We start from the raw sequence: 24,536 nt of genomic DNA, 5'->3' as shown, positions 1-24,536 counted from the left end.
TCAGGTCACACTAGGGAGCCACATGGATGTGTCTCATTCAACAGTGACCACTGAGACTAGGTATTAGTCATCCTGTCTAGGTGCCAGACACAGGAGTTAACACATGAGAACCAGTCCCAGTTTTGAGTGGGGGCAGGCCAGCAGAGTCACCTCAAATACCTCCCTCTAGTGCCCACAACCTTTACCCTGGTCAGGCTGTCTGCCATCTCTGTAGGCAGAGACTACTGCTGGGGCTCCCCAAAATCAGCTTTCTTGATTATAGTCTCATGCAGAGAATGAACTGAAAAAGTTAACTTTATGGGCAAAAATTTTATCCTAACTTGAATAAGCAAGAGGTTTGGAGAAGATAAAGCATGATGTACATGCATACTTTTTTTTTTTTTTTTTCATTTGCAGAGTGGAGAAAGTCACTGGACCCAGACACAACTGCAGACATCCAAGTCCTACAAGACTGGGTCTCTCTAAGAAATACAGCTTCAGCTGGTTACCTAACCCCTGCTTGGAATGGTCAAATTATGCTTTATTGGGTCCTTAAGTCCCAGTGGACTTTCAGTCCCATGTCAGACTATTCGCAATTAGCCAAGGCAATTATACCTCCTCATCTTCCACCACCTCCTGCAAACACTTGAATGCTTGCAGCAGCCCTTCCAGCTGGGAATGGTAACAGATATCTTCCCCCCAACACCTAGAATCCAGGGAACAAGGAATTTCACTCCCCCTTCTAGTGGTCCTAATTCACCACTTATAGAAAACACCTCCTGCAATTGTTGAGTTCAATGTCCCCAGGATCCTTTGACACTTGTTTTTGCTAAGTCAGATTTTTCTTACCCATTTCCTTTGTGGATTCTTTTTACTAGAAATCCTTGTTAGCTGACAAGCAAGCTGGTATTCCCATAAGCCTCTTCAGCTCCTGTGGCAGGAGACAAGCTTACGCTACTCTCCAAGTGGTCAACTCCTCTAGGTCAGAGCCCACGACTTTCTCTTTATGTCCCCAAATCTTGTTTAATGCCTGAAAAAAAAAAAAAAAAGAGCCAACTGGCAGAAGTAGGAAGACAAGCCTTGTTAGGCTACTCTACATGAGTGAGTGAGTGACTTCAGGGCAAAGGTCCCTGTGACTTCTTCTCCTTTGGAATCCTTTATGAGTTGCTTGGGATCCTCCAGGCTCCTGTAAGGGCTGCCTCTCTGCCACCTGGTTTCATAGTCCCACCCATTCTGGGCAAGTCCTCTCACAAGACACAGGAGCACGAGCTTTCTCATTGAAGAATGACCAGTATGTCCAAATGTCAGTTGCAAAACATGGTAAATAGTGTCCCCAAAATGCATGTGCACCTGGAAGCTCAGAATGGGACTTTATGTGGAAATGGGGTCTTTTCAGGTATAATCAGCTGAGAATCTTGAGATGAAAACTGTCCAAGATCTGTGATTGCCCTAAATCCAACAATGGATTGCTGGGAGAGCTGGTCTCAAACTTCTGGCCTCCAAAAGTAGGAGAGAATAAATTTGCATTGTTTTAAGTCCCTCCCCGCCATGTGTGGTACTTTCTTACAGTGACCTTAAAAAACTAAAACAGAGTGCCAGTCACCCTTACATATGACAACACCTGCCTTCACAGCTCACTATCTGCTTTCACCCAACTTGTTTGCTCCCAGCTTCTGGAATATACTCTGCTTGGCAGGTGTGGGTGAAGATGGTGTGATATGAAATAGCGAAAAAGAACATCGGCTTTAGAATCAGGTTGTATGCCACAACTGGGACTGAGTCACTGCTATGTGATGCCTCACTTCTCTTTTCTGCCAAGGGGAAGTAAGATGCTCCATACTAATGAGCTGATTCGAGAATTTGGTGAGATAATATGCACAGGAGATTCTGAGGTATTTTAAAACTACCAAGTGTATCTGGACCAAAACTAGAAGGTAGGACCATGTGTCAGAGTGATATGATACAAAAACAAACATCAAATTCAAAGCCAAAGATCTCTAAGGTGATTAAGCTTTTCAGCTTTTGTTGCATCCGGAAACCACCTGGAGATCTTTGAAAATGCATGAGTCCCACCCAGACTAACCTGTGGAGGTGGGGTGCTTTGATAATTTCTAAAAGGTTCTCCTTTGTCTAACCTTTCATATTTGTTTCTGTTTCCCAAGACATGCTCTTTTCAGTAGTCTACCTAGTGATGTCTTCAGTAGTTTGCTTCCCTTATGTCACATCACAGGAAATGTGATAAAAGAATGAGGGTTCACACACAGAAAAAGTCAATCCCCAAACAGTGACCTTTGCCACAATCCCCAGTAGCACAGACACTTGCTGGAAAGGATACCACTGATCACCATCTTCATCTCTATGACAAACTGCACAGTCAAGATGGCTGACAACAAACCCTTCTCCTTCGGTGCTAAGCATGCAGAGTGACTGTTTATTATACTATGACATCTATTCTGCTTTGTTGTTGATGTTGTGAATGTGTGGAAGGGATTCGGGTGTGCATGTGTACATTTTTAAGTTTGTGTATATATTTCCAAATAGCAATAGGCACTTTATTTCCTGTCTAACCCCATTCCTTTAGCTATTTCTGTGCCTAGCCATACAAAAACTTCCCATAATGCAGCATTGCATAGTCCTTTAGCATAAGCCCTTGTTTCCTTCGTGAAGAGACATTGATTGCATTCCCATCTCAAGTGTATGTAAGAATGTCATTTCTGCAGTCACAGAGCATCACAATGTATCCAAAAATAGGTATTAGTGAAGATAGTTTTGAATCTTAAATCTAGTACAGACCTTCCTTAGGAGAGAGGCTGACAGTGTCCTTAGTGATGGCGTCGCCTGTTGCCCTGGGAATAACCCAAAGATCCTATGACATTTCCTGGGATCACATGAGCTAAGTGTAAGGATGCCTTTTAGACACAAGTCCCATGTTCACTGAGGAAACACTGAGGAAGGGAAGACTCAAGAGGAAAGGAATGCATAAGTCAGTTATGTGACTAGGCCTTACAAGACTTCTATCTGAAAAAAATGTTACTTTTAGCTGGTAAATGAACTGCAAAAGAGCAAAATGAGAAAAAAATAGATTGCCTAAATTTTAATCCCATTAAATTCTGAAGAATAATGTATGGGATAATTACACACTCTCTGAAGATACTAGCAGATTTGTCATTTTGACATGTCTAACTCCACCCCAGACAAGCAGTACTAAGCTTTGCTGTTCACACTGTCTTGGGGCCTGTAGAATCAAGTCCAACCACTCAATTGCCTACCTTCATGCACATTTTGTCACAATCTGAGTTTCAAGTGAACAGACTGGTTCTTCTGCAGCAGATACTATATGGTTTAAAATCTATTTAAGTATGCATCAATGTAACTAGATCACCCATCCATGCTCTATCTAACCTGGCTTATATACTTTTGTATTTAATAAGTATTAAGCATTTGCTTTTGTGATGCACTGCATGAAATACCATGCCTTATAATTTAATATTATAAATTCTGTACAGTAATACAATTACTATCCAATTTTCAGACCAGATTGAGGCCAAAGCAGATAAAATATTTTATTCTAGGTCTTTTAGCTCAGAAAAGGCAAAGCTAGATTTGACCTTGAGGAATTAAGATTCTAGAGCTTACCCAACGAGGGTCCTATGGTGTATTAAATCTGGAAAGGGCTCTGCAGAACACCTAACCTAATATCTTTAGGCTTTTTTTTTTTTTTCACAATAGTGGAAGTCTTTTATCAAGTGAAATTTTATGTGGATGTCATTGTGATAAAGTAGTTGGAACACAGCTCTTTGTTCTAGTTGGAGAAAGTGGGGGATTCCCTGAGATTTACAGCCTGACCAGGCTTTCTGCCATTATTTATAGGCATGTGTGTCTATGTATCAGGAGCCAGTCAGCAGCATGTTATGACCAGGTCTAAGTTCTTGCCCGTTCTGTGAAAAGTGCATTATGGGAGTTTTCTAGCTCTATAGTCTAATTCCTCCCATGTCGATGTACGCAGTCTTGTTGAGACTTATATTCTACTCCCCTCAGTACTTTCAAGATCTGATCTCCCAGGTTCTCCTGGTGTCACCAGTATACATTAGCCAATTGTTTATGTGGCGAAGCTAGGTTCTTTTGGATCAGGGACATATTTCCCCCTCCGTGCTGAGTCCTTACCTAGGTCCTGGTCTGGAGGAATGAGGCAAGCTGAGGGTGACTTGAGGACAAATACCATCTTTCAGGGCTTCTTTCCCTGGTCAGTTCTCTGATCTCCAGGGAAGGGAAAGGAAGAGGTTTCTGTCTTCGCCCAAAGACAAGAAAAAGAGGTTTCTTCTACTGGCCCAGTGAGTTCAGCAGAATCCAAACAAGGTTCAAGGTTCTGGGGGGGGGGGGAGGAGCTCATCAATCTAAACATGTTTTCTTTATCAGAGCCTTTATTTGCGTAAGAAATCTGTCCCACCTGTGCATTCAGGCACCTTTTCCCTTCCCCACACAGGTCTGATGGTCCTTGCAGTCTGCTCTGTGGTTCGATGAGAAAAGAGAAGAGACTTTCTATAAAAGCTACCATGAAGGACTTCTCATGCTTCACTCTGACCCTACCATAGGTGACTGAACGGAGCCTATCATTTTCTCACAGTCAACATCAAAACCCTTTAAATAACTACTTCGTCCAGGTATTCAGGAGCTAGAGCTGATATGTGGGCAAATCCTTCACGTGTACCTCATTTTAATCTACCCCAGGTGAGTCTTTTTATGAGGCTTCTCAGCCATACCACAGGTTGTCATCAGGAATCACTCACTTACCACCAGCAACGGGCACTTGCTGGTTGATTGTGGTTGTTCTAGAATCCTATCCTACAGGTCTGCTTCCTAGAGCTACTCCTGGGATAGTGTATTTTGGGCTCCCCCAAATCAGTGTTTGAGACAAGTTGTGTATGTAGGATCTAATTGCAGGGAAGAGGAGTGAGCCACTAGGAAAAGTAGAAAAGGGGAAAACAACAAAAACATCAGCAATATAGGGGAATTATTGACATTGCAACTACAGACAACAAAGGTTTGATTTCACCAGGACCTGCTGAGTGGTGTAGAAAGGGCATCCCAAATCCGTGCTCTGGAGGAAGTAGAGGCAGAAGCATTTATTCACTAGTCCCTCCTCGCCACCTCCCCTCTGGGAAGTTCACTCCCAAAACCAGTTCACATGGAATAGGTGCTCTGGTCAAGAGGATGTGAGGGGTCCAGGGAGCAGCTGATGCACTTGTTATCACCTTCCTTCCTCTAAGCACTGCACCACTACCCAGCAGTGAATAGATCTCTCCATTGTCTGCTCTTATGTCATCATCTTTTCCTCTCCAGAATCCCCCTCACCATTTAAACATGCTCAACTGCAATTTATCTTAATTTTTAATTGACATGTACCACATGACTTGAATTTATCCTTGTACAGTACTGATGCTTTCAGTAATTCTCAGTGTATTTATAAACTAATGATATGCGGTGATATGTAAGGATTTGCCTATTCAGGACATTTCATATAATAGGGTCATGCAATATGTGGCCTTTTGTGTCTGGCTGTTTCACTTAGGATAATGTTTTCAAGGTTTATCCATTGTTGTACTTCATTCGTTTTTATGGCTGAATTATTTCCACACTATAGTTATACTGCATTTTGTTTATTCATTCATCAGTTAAGGGACAGTGGGTTTGTATTAGAGTTTTCCAGAGAAACAGAACTCTCTCTCTCTGTCTCTGTCTTTCTGTCTCCAACCCCTTCTCCCCCCACTGCCCTCACAAAAACGATTGATTCATGCTGTTACGGAGGCTGACAAGTCCCACAATCTGCAGAGTGAGTCAGCAAACTGAAGAGTGAGAAGAGCCCCTGGTTTGGTTCCAGTCCAGGATGAGCCTAGAGACCCAAGATGAGCCCACGTTTCAGTTTGAGTCTGAAAACATGAAAAAAGCTAATGTTCCAGTTCTAAGGCCATCTGTCAGGAAGAAGTCTCTCATTCAATGGAGGGTCAGCCCTTTTCTATTCATGCCTTTACTGGCTTCATGAGACCCACAAGCATCATGAAAGCCAATCTTCTTTGCTCAGTCTACCAATTTAAATGTTAATCTCATCCAAAAACACAGCCACAGAAATATCCGGAATACTGTTTGTCTACATAGCAGAGCATCCTGTGGCCCAGTTACCTTGACATAAATTAACTAGCACTGGGTTGTTTGCACTTTTTTGTCAATCATGAATAATACTGTTTTGAGTATTCCTATACAAGTTTGTGTGTAGACACATGCTTTCGTTTCTCTGGGTGTATACCTAAGAGTAGAATCTCTGGGTCATATGGTAACTGTGTTGAACCATTTGTGGAAGTGCCATGCTGTTTTCCAAAGCAGGTGCTCCACTGTAATTCTCAACAGAATATGACTCCATATTCTTCACAACCTCACCAATACCTATTATTTCTGTCTTTTTTGAGAATAGCCATAATAGTGGTTGAAAAGTAATGTCTGGTTGTGGTTTTGATTTTCATTTTCCTGATGGCTAATGGTGGTATTGCCTTTCCACATGCTGGTTGCTTGTATGAATATTTTATTTGGTGAAATACCTATTGAGATCTTATGCCTATATTTTTTCAGTATCAGGGTTTGAACTCAGGTCCTATACCTTGAGCCATTCCACCAGCCCCTCCCCCCCCTTTTTTTTGTGTGTGATGGGTTTTTTTCAAGGTAGGGTCTTACAAACTATTTCTCCAGACTGGCTCTGAACCATGATCCTCCTGATATCTGCCTCCTGAGAAGCTAGGATTATAGGCGTGAATCACTGGTGCCTGGTTTATGCCTATTTTTTAAATTGATTTCTTTTTATTATTGAATTGTAAGAATCCTTTAATTATTAGTAATTTCTTAAACCTTAAACCCCACCCTCTCTACCTAGAATTTTTTTTTTTTTGGCAGTACTGGGGATTGAACCTAGGGCTTCATCCGAGAGACAGTGCTCTCCACTTGAGCCACACCCCCAGATCTTTTGTTTTCATTTTCATTTTGTTTTTGAGATAGGGTCTTGCTAACTTTGCCTGGTATGACCCCAAACTCACGATCCTCCTGCCCCCACCTCCTGAGTCACCTGGGACATTCTTAAGGACCAGCCCCACTCACTTCACTTCTCATCCTTAGGCCTCCCCTCAGGCTGCCCTTCTTGTGCGATGGGTTCCCATACTTCCTCTATATGAGTTTATAAAACACCCACGGGCTTGTCATCCTGTGCTTCCCCCACTATGGCACTTACAAGAATCCACTTTTATTAAGTGCCTGCTATGGGCAGGTGTGACACCCAGCTAATTCTCTCAACAGTTTCATGAGATATGTACTATTATTATTCCTATTTTCAGACATTAAAACTCCATTTTCTAATAAACAGAGGAACTAGGATATGGACCTAGTGAATCTAATCCACAACCTGTGCTTTTCTGTGCTACATTGTTTCTTGTTGTGCTATATGATTATTGAATTGAAACACTATCTTTCTAAATGATACAGAAAATAATGGTGCATCTTATAGATAATGAAGTATAATACTTTTCACAGTATAGGTTCTCGCTATATACACAATAAATGCATCTAGCACATAATAGGCACTCATTATTTTTGAAATGGTGTTGTATTGAGACTTTTTGGCTCAGAACTGTGAACATTTTTCTCTTTTAACTTACTTTATAACTTTATTACTAAGTCACAGTTTTGGTCAAAGTTACCTGGAACTCAAGAGCTAACTCTTAGTGGTAAATTAAATTCACTTGCTAACATTAACCATTGTTCTAAACAAGAAAAATTAGCTTATATTATTTTGATTACATAAACATGAAAACCATCATCTTCCCCTGCTCTGAAAGGGCACCCTGCTGGATTGAACTTGAGCCACACTAGTGCCTTTCACTAGATATGTACAGTAATGCTGCATATATAAGGAAGAAATTTAGTTTTAAATGTAAAATTATGAGGCCTAGAAAAATATTCCAATGAAGATAAAAGAATTCCAGCATGAATCCTTTAGTAAGAAGATCTTCCCAAGCACAAATGACTGTGAATAGCCAGGACAGTACTGAGCAAAAGAGCAACACTGGAGGTATCACAATACCTGACTTCAAACTGTACTACAGAGCTATAGCAATAAAAACAGCATGGTACTGGCAGAAAACAGAAATGAAGACCAGTGGAACAGAATAGAGGACCCGGATATGAATCCACACAACTATGCCCACTTTATTTTTGACAAAGTCACCAAAAATATACGATGGAGAAAAGACAGCCTCTTCAACAAATGTTGCTGGGAAAACTGGTTATCTGCCTGCAGAAAACTGAAACTAGAGCCATGCCTGTCACCCTGTACAAGTATCAACTCAAAGTGGATTAAGGTACTTATATTAAGTACCTTAATATAAGATCTGAAACCTTGAAGCTAGTACAGGAAAGACCAGAGAACACACTGGAAGCAACAGGCATAGGCAATGACTTCCTCAGCAACTTGGCTCAGCAACTAAGAGAAAGGATTGATAAATGGGACTACATGAAATTAAAAAGCTTCTGCACAACAAAAGAAATGTCTCTAAATTGAAGCAGCCACACACAGAATGGAATAAAATCTTTGCCAGCTATACATCAGACAAGGGACTGAAAACCAGAATATACAGAATATACAGAAAGCTCAAAAAACTCAAAAAAACCTTCCCAGGGGAGAGGGTGTGGGCAGGGGACGGGGGAAGAAATGACCCAAACAATGTACACACATGTGAATAAATGAATAATAATAATTTAAAAAACCCTAAGTTTCCCAAATAATGACTCAATGAAGAAACAGGCAAATAAACTGAATAAAGCCTTTTCAAAGGAAGATGTTTGAATGGCTAAAAAACACATGAAAAAATGCTCACCATCCCTGGCCATAAAGGAAATGCAAATCAAAACCACACTAAGATTCCACTTCACCCCGTTAGAATAGCTACGATCAATAACACCACCAACAACAAATGTTGGCGAGGATGTGGGGGAAAAGGAACCCTCATATACTGCTGTGGGAACATAAACTAGTACAACCACTAGGAAAACAGTATGGAGGCTTCTTGAAAAACTAAACACTGATCTGCCATATGATCCAGCAATACTACTCTTAGGGATATATCTGAAGGAATGTGAGTAAAGTTACTACAAAGACACCTTCACATCCATGTTTATTGCAGCACTATTCAAAATAACTAAGCTATGGAAACAGCAAGATGCCCCACTACTGATGAATGGATTAAGAAAATGTATTTATACGCAATAGAATTTTAATCAGCCTTGAAGAAGGAAATTTTGTCATTCACATGTAAGTGGATGGAACTGGAGACCATCATCTTAAGTGAAGTTAGCAAGGCTCAGAAGGCAAAGCCACATGTTCTCTCTCATATGTGAGATACAGACCTACTACAAATGCAGCAGTATTATGAAACTCACTAAGGGGAGGTCATGCATGGGAGTGGCAGGGTAAAGGAAGGAAAATAAAACTTGAATAGGGTTGATATACTCTCTATACAAGAATGAATATATAAATCGTAAACCAGGTGAAACCACCATAAGAAAGGGACTGAAGTAGAATGTATTAAATTAGAGAAGATAATCCAATTGGGGGTGTAACATGTGTATACATGGAAATACCACAAGGAAACTCCTTGTATAGCTCCCTTTATCCCAAATAAACAAAAATGTCATGTTTTTCTTTTTCTCTTCTGCAAAATCGAAGAACAGGAGGGTGGAACAGGTCCTGTCCACGGGAGAGGGTTGGCACTAGTTGGAGTAGGGAACTGGGGGGAAAGAGGGTAGAAGGGAGAATACAGGGCAAAAAATGTGTACACATGCATGTAATTGTAATAATGACACCAGTTGTATCTCCCCCATGTATTCCATGAATTGGGGGAGGGGGAATAAAAGGGAGTGGTGGAGGGGGTGAATTCAAGTGTGATATAGTTGATACATGGTAAGAACCTTTGTAAATGCCACAGGGTACTCCCACCCAGCACAACAATAAAGGAAAAAAATTAAAAACAAAAAACAAAAAGATCTTCCTAATGCTACTTCTGTTAGCTAATTCACTGTTCTTTCATTTTTTACTTTATAATGTCCATGAAAGGATATTTACAGGGCATTTCCTATGTGCCAGAGACTGATGATAAACAAGCAAACCAACAAATAAACACAATGCTCCAAAGAAATAAAACAGCAAAGGGTTGGAGGATATTTAGAGACACTACCTCAGATTGTACAATCAGGGAAGGCCTTTCTGAAAAGATGACATTTAAGACCAGAATGACACAAAAAAATGAGTCACTTGCAGTGCAAAGACCTAGTGCAGAGGCAGGAATGAGGTTGGTGGGTTTGAGGATAGACTGTAGTAACACAGGCGCTGGCAGAAGATCTAAGTAAGCAGGGCCACAGCCTTTGTATCATAAGTGTGTTGAGAATTTGGGTTTAAGTACAAGCCATGGCTATTTGAGGGTTTTAAGTAGAAGCAGGGTACAACTTTTTTATATACAAATATATAGAGATTCATACATATAATTTTTCATCCATTTTGTCTACTGTGGGGAAAATAGACTAATAACTATTTTATTAGAAGTTATTTCAATAATCCTGGCAAGACAATGGGGACATAAGGTGATAGAGGTAGTGACAGAGTTAGAGATGGAAAGAAGCAGGAAGATTGCAGATATATTTAGGAGATGCTATCAGGAGTGGGTTCTAATGGAATGTGAGAATAGTGGGGTAAAGATGGCCTCCCAGGATTTTGACATGAGCTTCATGGGAGATGAAATGCTGTTTGGTAGGAAGTGGAACATTAGGAGAACAGACAGTAAAGGAGATGCAGGATTAAAATTGAAGGCTTTTTTTAACATGCTTATTTGACTTCAAACCTCTCATAGCTGTAGTGGAGGAGAATACTACCAACACATTTGTGACTTAAGAAATCTGGCACTGTTTTGAAAGTTGCATCTAAGAGGCATTGCTACATGAAGATTCTTGGCACATACCTTGAGGAAACAACACAATGTATTCATCACTGACTGAAAAATGAGCTCATGCTCCATAAAACTTTATCCTATCTGTAGAGTATATTCTTCATGAATATTTAGGAGACAATTAATGAATGAATATTCTCATACAAATTTATTTTAAATCTCAGAGGTGTCAAAATGTTCTCTACAAAAAAAGGTGGTATAAAATCTGACACTACTCACAAAAGAACAAACATAGAAACCAATTTTGATAGTTTCTCTTACAATTTTGTTTTTAAAATATCAGAAACTCCTTAAATTGTCCTGTTGAACTCCTCCTCACAACTGAATTGAGTTGGTGACACAGAGAAAATGATAGTAAAGAAATCCATTGTGGTATTTCAACTAAAAAACAAAAAGAAAAAAAAAATACTTCCTGATTTGTTTATAGTCACAACACAGAACTTCAGTGTAGAAACCCTTTTTTTTTTCACAAGTCTGACGCATAAAACAGGCTCAGAAATGTGTCTCCAGGAGCAAATAGAAGAACTACGAGCTAGAAGTTCGAGGTGACAGTAATACATAAGAGTCAAAATCCAGTGATGATGATCCAAGGGTAATGGGAGATTTGAGTTGGTAGAGGAGCCAACACAGAGTTCTGACTGATCTTTGTATAGTGGCCTATCATGAGATTTTAAAAATTGTTAATCTTTACCTCGCTGAAAATGCTAACTGAAAACTTGAGCAGGAAGGTGTCAATGAACAGATCACTGAAACAAAGAACCAACCAGTAAGGTGGGATAGCAGCTGGAATACAACGAAAAAACATCAGAAGATATGACTATAAACTGTAAATCTGGATCTTTGACCATGTGTCTCCATATTGCTCTCCCAAAAGTCATAAAGGCCTCCATAGGTACTATCTACTGAAAGTTGGCCTACATGCCAAACAGAAGTTAGAATATTGCAAATCCAATACTTAGGCCTCCTTACCTAATTTGCTATGATTGATGTACTCTCCTGGCCATGTCTTGAAGGATTGAATTTTATAAAGGAAAATTCAGAACACATGGTATTTTAAAGTATGGACATACTGATGAAGGACACTGCAGAAAATCTAAATTCTGAACTTTTCAGCACTCAAGGTCAAACTACTTATACTATATTGCTGACTGGTCACAACTATATCTTCTAAGCAAAATAGATAAAGAGAACGTTGAGAATATGAGGCATTAATATTAGTTACTGAAAAAATGTCTCATCATTGAATGGTTACAATGCCCTTGATATTGTGTTTGAATAGCGTTCTTTTCCATTCAGCTGTGTCTCATTATTTTCTGTACAGATAAGAGGTGCTGTACAGTATTCTTGTGAAATCTATTGTTATCCTTTCCTGTGTCGGTGTGGTGGTTTGTTTTACCCATCAAGTAATTGTGAATTTCTTGTTGAGAAATTTGTGGTTACATAAATAAAAGACAGATAAAAGGACTTTATGGCAATGGGCCAGGAGCTGTATGTTTGTTTTAGCAACCCTAAAATCTAAACATTTATATGCCATATTTATGAAGAGATTATACAGAAGACATAGCAATATTTATGTGGTACATTTGGTAATGGAATAATTACAGACACAAAATGTACAGCAATATCAAATCTACCAAATAAGAGATAACAGACAAACTATACCTATTTTTCTCTCTCTCATCTTTCTCTCCATATATATGTACATCATAAATTCCAATGTATATATTTCTATATGTTCCCTCATATATAATATTTATATATTCTTTCCAATCAGAGTCTATGGAAATTTAAGGAATTTAGAAAGAGTTTAGAGCCTAGAAGTCCCCAGAATGCCAGCAAGATGGCAGTAACACCCTCATCATGATAAAAATATTTAAGGAATTACAATGCCCATCATTCTATCCTTGGAGCTTCCTTGAATTTAAGCTTAAACCAACTATGACCTAAACGTATATTTAATGACTTACTCTTCTGGTTTTCTTTATCTTGCTGCCAAGATATTGCTAAAATTCCTGTGGTGGAATGAAAGGTCACCAAACTCAGAACCAGTAAGTGCAACTTTCAGGACCCACTAGGCAAAGAAATATGCTTTGGTTTCCCCAACAGTCAAATGAGGATCATAAAAATATTATAAAACATAAGAATATTACAAAACAAAATACCACATCATTCACTTAGGAATAAAATTAATTTAAAAAAGTAAAATCGTTCCCTCTTATTAGCACAAAGTTGTCTCTTTTTTTGGGAGCTGGAACACTTGAGACTTCTTAACCCTAAAATAACAAGGACCGCCAAGTATGTAATTCATACCTAAGGATGCGGGATTTACCTCTTTACCTAAATCTAAGTCAGAGATTCAACAGCATTTAAGCTGGAAGAAAAGAAATTTAGCAAGAATAAGCTCATGATATTTCTTAAGGAAAAAAATATTTGGATAAACATTACAAGAGACATCAGAAAAATTTAGAATGAATCTCGTGAAAATACTGTGTAACATAAAGAAATAGACCATACATAAAAGATCCTGTGACATAACGCAGCACAAGAGTTATGGAAGGTCATACTTGTAAGTTGCAGAGAAAATTTTAGATAACGTCTTATTTATATCAAATAAAATGTAAGACCTAATTTCTATTAATCAAATGGTCTTCTGAAAATTTCTTAATTTACCTGGAGAATACCCTAGTGTTCAAAAGCAGAATCAGCAACATTGCTGGTTTGGCATGTTCTCACTGTTCCTCATGAAGAGTGAAGTCTCAGCTGGCAGAGTGGCTCAAGCGACAGAGCACCTGCTAATTAGCATGAGGCCCTGAGTTCAACTCCTAGTACTGTGAAAAAAAAAAAAAAGAATGAAGTCTATTGAACTTCTCCTCCTTAACATTGTGTATACCTCTGTGGCTGCTTCAATGAATATAATATGGTAGAAATGATGCTATCTAGCTTACAAGGCTAGATTATAAAAGCCTGAAGGAATTCTTTTAACATTCCTTACAGTGCAGGTCTACTGGAAATAACTCAAATTTTTGAAAACTTTTGCATAATTCAGCAAAAATTTGAGCACTCTCTTGGGGCTGGAGGTGTGTCTCAAGAGGCAAAGCACCTGTCTAGCAAGTTCAAAGTCCTGAGTTCAAATCCCAGTAATGCCCCCCCCCGCCAAATTTTGATCATACTCATAGACTTCTTGTAGAAGTTTAAGTTGAACCAGTTTTCCAGACTATTTGGAAATTTATCTCCAAATTCCTATAATCCTAAACAGAGTCTGAAGGGATATAAATCAAAATAATAATAGTTGGTGATTTTTATTTTCCTTTTTTATCTTTCTCTATTTTTGAGTTTTTATATAGATTATTAATATTTTCTTTTCAGAAGAAAAGAAAATTTATAGGTATAAAGAGTTAATTAGTCTGGCTTAAGTTTGGGGAATAAATTTAAAATCAAAATCACCAAATAAATATTCTTCTTATTTCATATTACCAGACAGACATAAGTTCAAAATCAGTTCTTCCATTTACTACTTCAGTGGTCTTGGGCTTTCTCACTTAGAAGATGTCAATGATAGTACTTACCATCTTTGCCTTAAATCCCCTTGGTGATATAAAGATGAGTAAGTAAGAATAGAATTGATATCTAAAACACTACTTTCCCAGCATCACCAAAAGCTAAGTGGCTAGAAGAGGGCTTTCTTTTCAGCAGTTCAAGTCTAGAAAGGAGACAGATACTTGTAGAATGTCATAATATGGTAGAAGCAAAATAAACAGAAGGTTTTGTTTGCTTTTGCTCTTCTATCCACAGGTAAAATAATCATGGAGGACTTCCCCCTTTCAGCTCCCCTATTTTCAGATTTGAAAGCTCCTTTCAGCTCCACATCTCACTTCCTATCTAGAATGATGCACAATGGGATGAAGCAGAGTGTTAACAACTCTTTGCCAGGAGGACATCAGATGAGGCAGACCCATATCATGTTCTCAAGAATATTTTGGTAGAGGCCAAGTGCAAGAGAAGCTCTAGAACAAAGGGAATAATCTAAGGATGCTACTTCCAAAGAGAGGATTTGACCTTGAAGTATAGAAACATATAAATATCTTTTTGAGAATCTGCCACCCTCTATGTTCTCCCACTTGTCTGCATCACCAGTGAGACATGGATTGATCCAAGTTGAATTCTAAGAGGTGAATTCAACCAACCTGATAATGTCAGGTGGCTTTTGTTTCTGTCCATAGCATCTCTGCTTTATCATAAGGGGATTACATATCTGCATTTCATTATTCCTTCTACCAGCAAATTAGGTATCATAGAGAGTGGAGAAACTTTTTCAGGCCATTGTAGTACACTGGAAACTTGCCTTAAAATGAGTTCAGGCACCTCCTCCCCAAGTGCCTCGTTTTAAATCCAGGGAATAATTTTTATCATCTGTGGCCCATAGAAATATCACACCCTTTAAGACGTAGCCCATTTTCATTATCTTTCTTTTTTCAATTAACTCACAATAAAATAAAACAAGAAAAGTGTTTTTTCATATCTTTACTCTTTCAGTAATGTGCAACATGAACATAATGGTGTGAAGTCAGAAGTGGCACAGTAGCGAAAAAAGATGTTTATAGTTGCAAAATTTCAACAGTTACCTTCTCCAGGTTCCCCCAAATTAGCATATTTGTTAACCAAATTAATTAAGAAGCTTTTCAAAATAAAAGCAATGTTTTAAATAAATATATTCTTTCATAACCATAGAACATTTAGTTCTGTGGGAGGTAACAAACAAATATTACACTCAAGTACTTTATGAAGACATTCGGGTAAAACTGATCCAGATGCAATTAGAAATGTACCCTAATTAGTCATTTACTTCTTTTTTGTAAGTGTTTTTCTGTATGTGTTAAAATTATAGATGTTGTATAATCAGTTTTTACATCATTGTAAAGATGTTATCTGACTCATGGAATTTATACAAGCTTGACACAATGATATGATATTGCTTGAACATTATAAATTTAAATTTGGTATACTACATTAAATCCAATCAAAATCAAGACCTATTAGCTGCCCATCTGTTGTAGAAAATGAATGCTAGACTCCTGGTCCACAAGAATGAGACTTTACAAGTCCTGAAATTTCATAATTGAATGTTATTGTCACGTCAAAATCTTTATTTCAACAGAACTTTCAGTGTGCTTCAGAGTATCACATGGGCAGGTATAAATAAATTTATGACCAGCTTTTCCATTGAAACCATTTGTTTCATAAATGACTATAGAAGACTTCCTAAAATTTGCTTTTATTTAATAAATACTTTAAAGCATTTTCTAACTGAAGAATGACTTTACTGATGTTTCCAGAAATTCTGATTGTTTAATCTTTCACTCAATTTTATTTCTACTGTAATTCTTAGGAATTTTAATCTATATTTAATCTATCAAAACCTCTATGTTTTGATAAATTTAGCTTTCTTCAATAATAAGCTATGCTAAGATCTCTAAATTAAACGACAAAGGCAGAAAAGTAAACTTAAACATAGCAACAGGTAACAGTAAGTGCTCATTAGACTTTCCGGTTAACAAATCTGTCTTAAAATGAAGAAAATATGGAGGAATAACTTACTAAATGAAGATTTCTCTTTCTCTCTTTCTCTCTCTCACACACACACACACATGCTCATACATCCACAGGCATCCATACATGGGTGTGTATACATGTCTCAGAATTTAAAACACTGTGATTAAAGGTTTTTAACTTAGATAAATTAACTACATTAAAATACTGACACTGTGAAAAATTTTGCTCAACATCCCATAGAGGACATCATTTTTGTGAACATGTAAAAAAATTTTGAAAAAAGAAAACAAGAATGAGAAACCAGAGTCCCTGGCGAGAAGGATGTCACAGGTCCACATTGCCAAGGGTCACAGTTTCCCATTGTCCTCGCTGCTTTCCTTCTCCACTATGGCTTCCAGGCTGCGCTTGCCCTTGACCTCAGCACCAACACCGCTGCTGGAGGCTTTACTCAGTCCACAAGATAGGCATGCCAGCTGGATCTGCTTCATGTTTTCTATAGCTTCATTCTTGGCATTCTTCAACAGGTCTCCTTGTCCCTACAAACAGGTAGACACAGACACAAAGAAGAAAGTTTTATGGGCCAGGCTCATCCTGAGTGACACTGCTCTAGACACCTAGTGTTATTGCTGAATGAGAAAACAGACCCAGACCCACAAGCTTACTTTTCCAGGATTTAACCCAAGGTTTTTTCCCTGTATCATTGAGGGACTTTTCTTTGCAAACCCAGGACTTCAATCTGAGCCTTACCGACTCAACTGACTGCATGGCTAACTGCTGACCCTGGAGATTTTTGTAGTGGGCATCCTCCTCCTTATGCACTGAGGACAGTTGACCCTTATATCATTGTGGTCTGGGACTTTGCACACTGCTTCGCCTCCTACCCACTCAGACCCAGCATCCCTAGGCTTGGAGAAAAGAAGGAAAGACGTTCTTCCTTAGAAAATTGAATAAGCCCTTCAGTGTAGAAGAGTTCACAAAGCAAAACATCTTCTGTAATGTAAATCACACACCCTGGGCGTGCTGAGCTTGTTCTTAATATATTGAGTTATCCTTGCAATCTTCCTGTTCATAAACTATTAGTTACCCACATTCCTTCTGAATTTTCCATCATCCTGAGGACAATGTTCCCATCTGGCTAATGAAGTCTCCAGAGGCTCCAGAGGCTTAACACATCCAGCAAAACAAAAAGTAAAGCAGGATTGCAGGGACATGTTGGCTGTCATTTACATCAGTGCCTGAGAAAGATGTTTTCCTCACTATCCTTTTTATTCTAGTTCATTGTTACAACGATCAAGTGTGTACATTAGTTACTGGCCCAGGGGCTGGAGGAGTGAAGTGGATAGAGTCTATAGTAAATAGACAAAAGAGGAAGTAGCTCCCCCTCTAGGCAGTGCCTGAGAGTGTGACCCTGAAACTGTGAAGTCAAAATGGGAGGAAACAGAAGTTTGTGCTGATGCTGAAGCATTCTTCTATAAAGCAGAGGCTTGCTCAGAGAAAGGATAACTCACCTATTATATACAAAGTCCTCCACGATGACTTGCTATACCTCTTCAATTTAATGAATGCCTTTTTCTTGGGATGTATGTGGAAATAAGTATTTAAAATGCCTTAGAATATATATTTCCTCAAAATCTGTAGAGGTACTTGGCAATTCTATCCTATGTAATGACAGCTAAGTCCTTCTAATAATGACCTTTAATGATACAGGGTGGGGAGCTGGGCTTTGCAAATGTTTGTGTCAAAATGAACTTCCCTTCTGTTACCTGAGTCACGAATGGGATTTTAGAAGTAGACTTGGAGGTTGTATAGTTTAGCCTTCCCATAAGGAAAAACAAAGGAGAACCTGATGAGATTAAACGCCTGGCTCAAGGTCATTGCTGGCTGACTGAACTAGACTAACGCTCTGGTCTTCGCTTCTTGGCTCAGTGCTCTTCCATACACAGCATGTGGATAAGCTAGTCAAAGATTACAGCAGACTGAGGACGGTCCATGAGAGACGTATTTTCTGAGGGAAAAACAGTCACACCACCACAGAATTGGGGGCGTCTATTCCTAACAGTATGGATAGTGAATAAGGCTCTTCCGGACATTGAAAAGTAAAGTCACATCCGCTTTGGAAAATGCATTTTTAAGTAATAATAATATTACAATACATAAAGTACTTACTCTGTGCAGGCACTCTTCTTTGTGCCTTTCCTATGTTTATTCATTCAGTCATCACAACGTCCCTATTAAGTAGGTGCTTTTATTAATCTCGATTTACCCATGATAAAACTGAGGCCCACAGTGACCATCCTTCCCAAAGTTACAGCTGCTCTGTGGTGGAGTGGTAGTTGGTTGGCTTGAGGGTCTGTGATTTCACCACATCACACATGGCATTGCTCAAAGGCAAAGTATGCACTCTCTTTAACATGCAGCGAAGCCACCTATTCATTGTTCCCCATGGCATCAACACAGACAGAAAAGAAAAGCATTGTCTGTGTGACCCCACCTGATGGAACTTAGAGATGGGCTCTGGGGCCCAGAAGACAGGGTGCAGCAAGAGCATGCCAGCAGAACAAATGTCAGTGTATCTCCCACCGATTTCAACCTAAGCCATTTTCTCTTCCATAAAAATGATAAAAATATTTTCTTACCTTCCCCATAGTTCTAAGATTAAATAAAATGTGTTGAAGAGCTGTTTATGATTTAAATGATTATAAGTGAACTGTGCTATATAAAGTGATTTGGAAAGCAGTTAACATTTTCTATTACTATAATAAATATCTTTGTACCATCTATATTTTAGTATACATTTGATAAACTTGTTTAAAATGCATGTACAAAGAGTCTGTTTTACAGATAAGCATATCACTACTGTCTTTGTAAATGGAAAGATTCCTTTCAAAACAAATTGTACTAACAATGAGATTATACCTATGATCATTTTCAGTATTACTTGTAAGTGATCTCTTTTTACTTAGTTTTGAAATTATCACCAAGCATTTAAAAGCAAATTTGTGTATGAAAATATCACAATGAGACCCCTTTGTACTATTTATATACACTAATAAAAAAAGCAAGTTCTCTCTGACTGTATGAGAACAAAACATGAAAAAATACCAAGCTTAACACTGAATACGTAATGCTCTCACATGCCTTTTCCTACAGTAGGTTATGAAATGGATTTTAATCAACCCAAATGTCATCTCATCCATTCTGAGAGGTGGCATCCAAGCCTAAATGCCAGACTGTGCCAGTTCTGGTAAAAAGAAGTCAGTCTCTCTAGAAAACAATGGCCAATTGGAGAAGACCGTTTGTACCAGAACACAAGAATACAACTACATCATCTCCTGATACCCAGGAGACAACACACGCTGCCTGCACAATATAGGCAGGAAAAACAAAAACCAGAAAGTCCAGAAGCTACACTAGTAACTAATAAAGGAAGCAAAGATGGAAGGCTATGAAGAGCTTACACTTTAAGAAGGAAGAACAGGGGTTATCATTCTGTTCTGAGAAGTCACATACTACCTTCTCCTCCTGGGGTCCTCCTACGTAACACCAGACCAGAAAAGTCTCTTTCTAGACAAACTGTAGAGAGGGTGAAATTGGTTGTTAGTAAGCCCATCCTAGCATTCCTTTTTAGTGCTGACTTTTTTGCTGCTTTATGTGCAGCAATTTCTCCTAACCATCTAGCTACCTCTCCATTCTGTAATAAATACTTGCCAGCCAGCTGATAGCACATCCTTTCCCTGAGATGTATGAGATAAAGTGTTCACAGGCAGTGTGTATTCAAGGTGTAGTCTAACGGGGCATTCTTAAAATGCTTTATTTCAATTCTCCCCAAGCAGAAGTCTTAGAGGAGAAGTCAAGAGAATTCATCTTATTTGGTGGTATATAATTTAAACCTCTCTTGCATATTAAAATAAATTGGGGATTGTCACAGCATAGAATGCAAAATTAATGTACAATTTGACCACAGAACACTCAACTTGAAAGAAATGTCAAACTGCAACCGGCTTTTCTATATTAGAAATCCCATGGGAATGCACAGTTCCTCTGTTCTGGTACCAAGGGTGCTTCAGGAATAAAATGAAAAGGACTACTTTAACTCAAAGGAAAGTAAGGGTAACACAGAGCCTTAGGCAGATTGACGCTGATGGTTCAAAAGAACTAACAGAGTCCTAAGACTAGAAACCACTGCTCATTCTCCAGTCATATGGCTTCTGAAGGTTACATTACCTGACAATTCCAGCATAGTTTAAAAATAACAGTCTAGTCACAGAAAATCACAGAGATCATTATAGAAATTTGAGTCCAAAAATTAATGATGACTAATGAATATTTTAAAAACAAACATTAAGCATTTCTTTTTTATGTAGTACTGGGATGAGAACTTGGGGCCTCACACTTGCTAAGTAGGTGCTCTACCACTTGAGCCACTCTGAGAGTCCTAAAGCATTTCTTTCCAAATCTTTGCAACTGCATTAATTGCAATTAAAGTATATTATCTAAAAATCAGGAAATACCCAATGGATTTAGACTGTAAACTGAGCTGTCACACTGTTATCATCATGACTTTGATTTCCTCTGGTAAGTTGATTACTGACAATAAAATATTATCATAATACAAAATAGTAGCTAACATGTTTTGAAAACTTAGTATACTAAGCATAAACCAATATGCACACATTTTACCATAACCATAAAAGAAGCCAGAATTCTAAATATAAATTACGCATTAGTTATATATTTTATAATCTATCTGAAGACATTCAGGAGTTTTGTAGTTCCTGTTCTTACCAGGAAATGCAGTTCTTCTTCACTGTTTGAAAATAGTTTTGGCTACAGTCTGGTAGAGTAACTCACAAAAGACATCTGTGGTTCCTTCACACCCATTTTTCCCATGAACTGCACTATCCCTTGTGATATTAGTGCGTAAAAGAGCAGAAGGACATCATAGCCAGAGTCCTTGTCATGTGTGAAGAAAATGCATTGGCTGTCTCAGAGCATACCACAAGTATTTAAAGCAGCTAATTGGGACTCTGGGAATGGAATGACCCTCACATGTACACAACTACACACATAAACACATGGAGCTCATCTCCAGGCTAGTCGTGTGGGTATCTCTGAGCACACACTCAAAGACAAACTGCTTTCCCAGGTCTTCTTTCCACAGTAGAGTCTACATCCACAGGTAGAGTTGGCCCATGGGGTAGGAACAGCTCTTTATTTGTTCCAACCACCATTTGGTGGATCACACTGTGGTGAGCTATGCACAACCACTATCTCACTAGTTCAAAAACCATGATTTTATGGAATCTCTGTATTGTTTAAAGAGATTAAATGCCTTGCTCCAAAGAAGACAAAACAACTATTATAATGTCTTCCACTTGATAAATTAAAGCACCAGGTGAAAAATTTTTTTTGTATCATGACAGATATTTTCCTCTTAACGCTACACTTCTGGTATGTTGCTGTGTTTGAAGTAATAGGTAAAGATATTCAATGATGGCAGGAGACCCTTGCTCTCTAGAATGAAAGCCTTACTGTGTAAAGAACGTACATGATGTTTACAAGAGTTACAGGACACAAAGCTGTGGACATTAGGAGGTTATATATAAGATACCTTAATTGCACAAAAAATGTAAGTTTCCAATACGTTGAGTTATCAGTGCCAAGATTTATTATTTTTCAACATCTTGACAACTGATTATTTTTGGTGCATTCTAACTGTCACTAAAAAAGTTGAATTTTTGTTCAATGAACCCTCAAAAACTATGGCTGAATGGTCAGAGAGTGAGCCAGGTCCAATGATCTTGGCTTCATGGAATTTTGTCTGTTGAGTTTTTGAAACTCTGAACCCAAAACAAATAAAACACTGCTTTTTAAACCATTATCATTGGACTGGGGTGTGGCTCAAGTGGTGGATAACCTGCCTAAATCATTATCATAGAACACAATTAAGTTATGTAACCTTTATAAGAGCAGAAATGTAACTACATAGGACATGCTCACCCAAACCATTAGATTTTTAAATTTCACATCGAATTCATTTTTAAAAATAATTCTGGTGACTGATATATTTTAGAATTAGTCATTAACTGTAGTTAACAGAATATTTTTGAAGACTATGAAGGCAGAATGTAATAGGTCTCTTTAATAACCTGGGAATCTTGTACTGAGGGGAAAATAATTTATAAAATGTAAAAGATATTTTAAAGAAATTTCAAGAATAATTTAATACCAAAGAATTCATTGGAAGTTGCAAAATGAAACGGATACCATGTTTAATAAACAACACAACATAAAAGGCTCTAGAAAATATGAAGTCATAGTGTTAATATTCAACATGATGAAAATTAAATTTGAAAAATCTTTTAGCACATTTCTTTCTCAAATAACAACCTGCATTACTACAATACCTTTCTCATTGGAAAATCTTGGTTAACTTGAAGCTGAAGGAATGAAGGACCTCAGTGACTTCAAGATGGTAGTTAACTGCACTGTAAATGAAAAAACTTTGTCCTAGCCATGATTTGCAAAAATATCATAAATACAGAGAAGTCCATTTTCATGTCCTTGCTCTTACAGAACACTCTATATAAATGAAGTAATTTAAGGTTATTTAAATGCTACTCACTAGTTGAACAACAATAACAACAATACATAACAACCAGGCTAACAGGTACGGGTAACAACAGATAATATTTGCATCACTCAATAAGACCTACTGCACTGACAGCCCTTGTTGACCAGAGCTTTAAGAAGAAGTATAAAATTGAATGTCTCAGATCCTCATTTGTTGTCCTAGTTGTACTGTGATCTAAGCTATCTGCGTGTTCATTGAAACATACAGACCTCTTCCCTTTGCAACAAGAATGACGTGATCTCCTTTAGCTATCAATGAGAACTTAGGCTTTAATTTTTACTTCATTCATCTATCCATCAAACAAATATTTACTAAACATTGACTATGCAACAGATTTTTCCTTTAGCCAGTGGTTCTTAACCCTACCCAAACCAAAGCCTTTTAAAATTAGAATTTTTAAGTTTCTCTTTACTAATCTAAAATGAAATTTATAAACAATATAACCCACTTATGCATGATTGAAAATAAAGTAAATATAGTACCCTAGTTATAAAATAAAGAAAAAAATAAGAGAATACTCCTGTAAAATAATGTGCATTGCAATATGTAAATGCTCAGGCAGTTGCACCACAAGCCACAATCATGTAGGCAGATGCTAGTATTTAATATGAATGAATTCAGATTTAAAAGAGAAATAGGAAGATCAGATGCTATTACACACACACACACAGGAAAATGACAATGTAGATGAACCAGAAAGACTCTAGTATAAAACAAATAATGGCTACCAGCCAGACTTATTTGCATATAATCAAAAAAGGAAGGAAATATCAGGCAGTCCCAGAAAAACCTGGTAATTCTTCAAGTAAGGAAGAAAATAAGGTCCATATTTTACAACAAAATTGCCAAATCTTCAAAAAGACCTCAATGGATATTTTCTTGTGATTGGTAATATCAGTTCCTACTTCATGAAATTCCTAAGAGGTGTTGTCAAAAATAAAAAAGCATCAAATTACAATCACTATCTCATCTCCCAGTTTGTGCCAATATTACTGCATAGTAATTATGCAAACAAGTGGACATAATGCCCAGAGTGAAAAAATTATTTGATGATTTGGAAACAATGTCTTTATTTCATTTAGGCTTCTCTCTCAGAGCTCATGTACTGGGCCCTTCACATGATTTCTTGCAGGAATTACAACTAATAATGATAGTTAATATCATGTACTCAAGTACTCCAAACTGTATTTTAGAGGGTATAGCTAGGTAGGGCTTTACAACTATGCCTGGCATTCAAGGCAAACTTGGCTGACTGCGAGTTAGTATTATTATTTTGTAAACAGAAATTTAAAGGATTTCAGTAAATACAATGTTATCAATAATGACAATGTCATAGACAA

At 37.9% G+C, this 24,536-nt stretch overlaps 1 protein-coding gene across 1 annotated transcript in view; it reads right to left on the bottom strand.

The window, feature by feature from the left end:
- Positions 1-15,518: 15,518 nt before the first annotated feature.
- The window catches only part of Plcl1 (phospholipase C like 1 (inactive)), a 330,442-nt gene continuing 321,424 nt past the window's right edge, over positions 15,519-24,536 (bottom strand). Inside the window, exon 6 of the mRNA XM_074071339.1 lies at positions 15,519-17,098. Within this exon, the coding sequence (XP_073927440.1) occupies positions 16,910-17,098 (189 nt within the window). The 3' untranslated portion in view covers positions 15,519-16,909. The remainder of the gene's footprint in view (positions 17,099-24,536) is intronic.

This window comes from Castor canadensis, chromosome 4, assembly GCF_047511655.1.
Source record: "Castor canadensis chromosome 4, mCasCan1.hap1v2, whole genome shotgun sequence".
Classification (NCBI taxonomy): domain Eukaryota; kingdom Metazoa; phylum Chordata; class Mammalia; order Rodentia; family Castoridae; genus Castor; species Castor canadensis.
The sequence above is the reverse complement of the archived record's forward strand: the minus strand, read 5'-3'. Positions and strand labels throughout refer to the sequence as shown.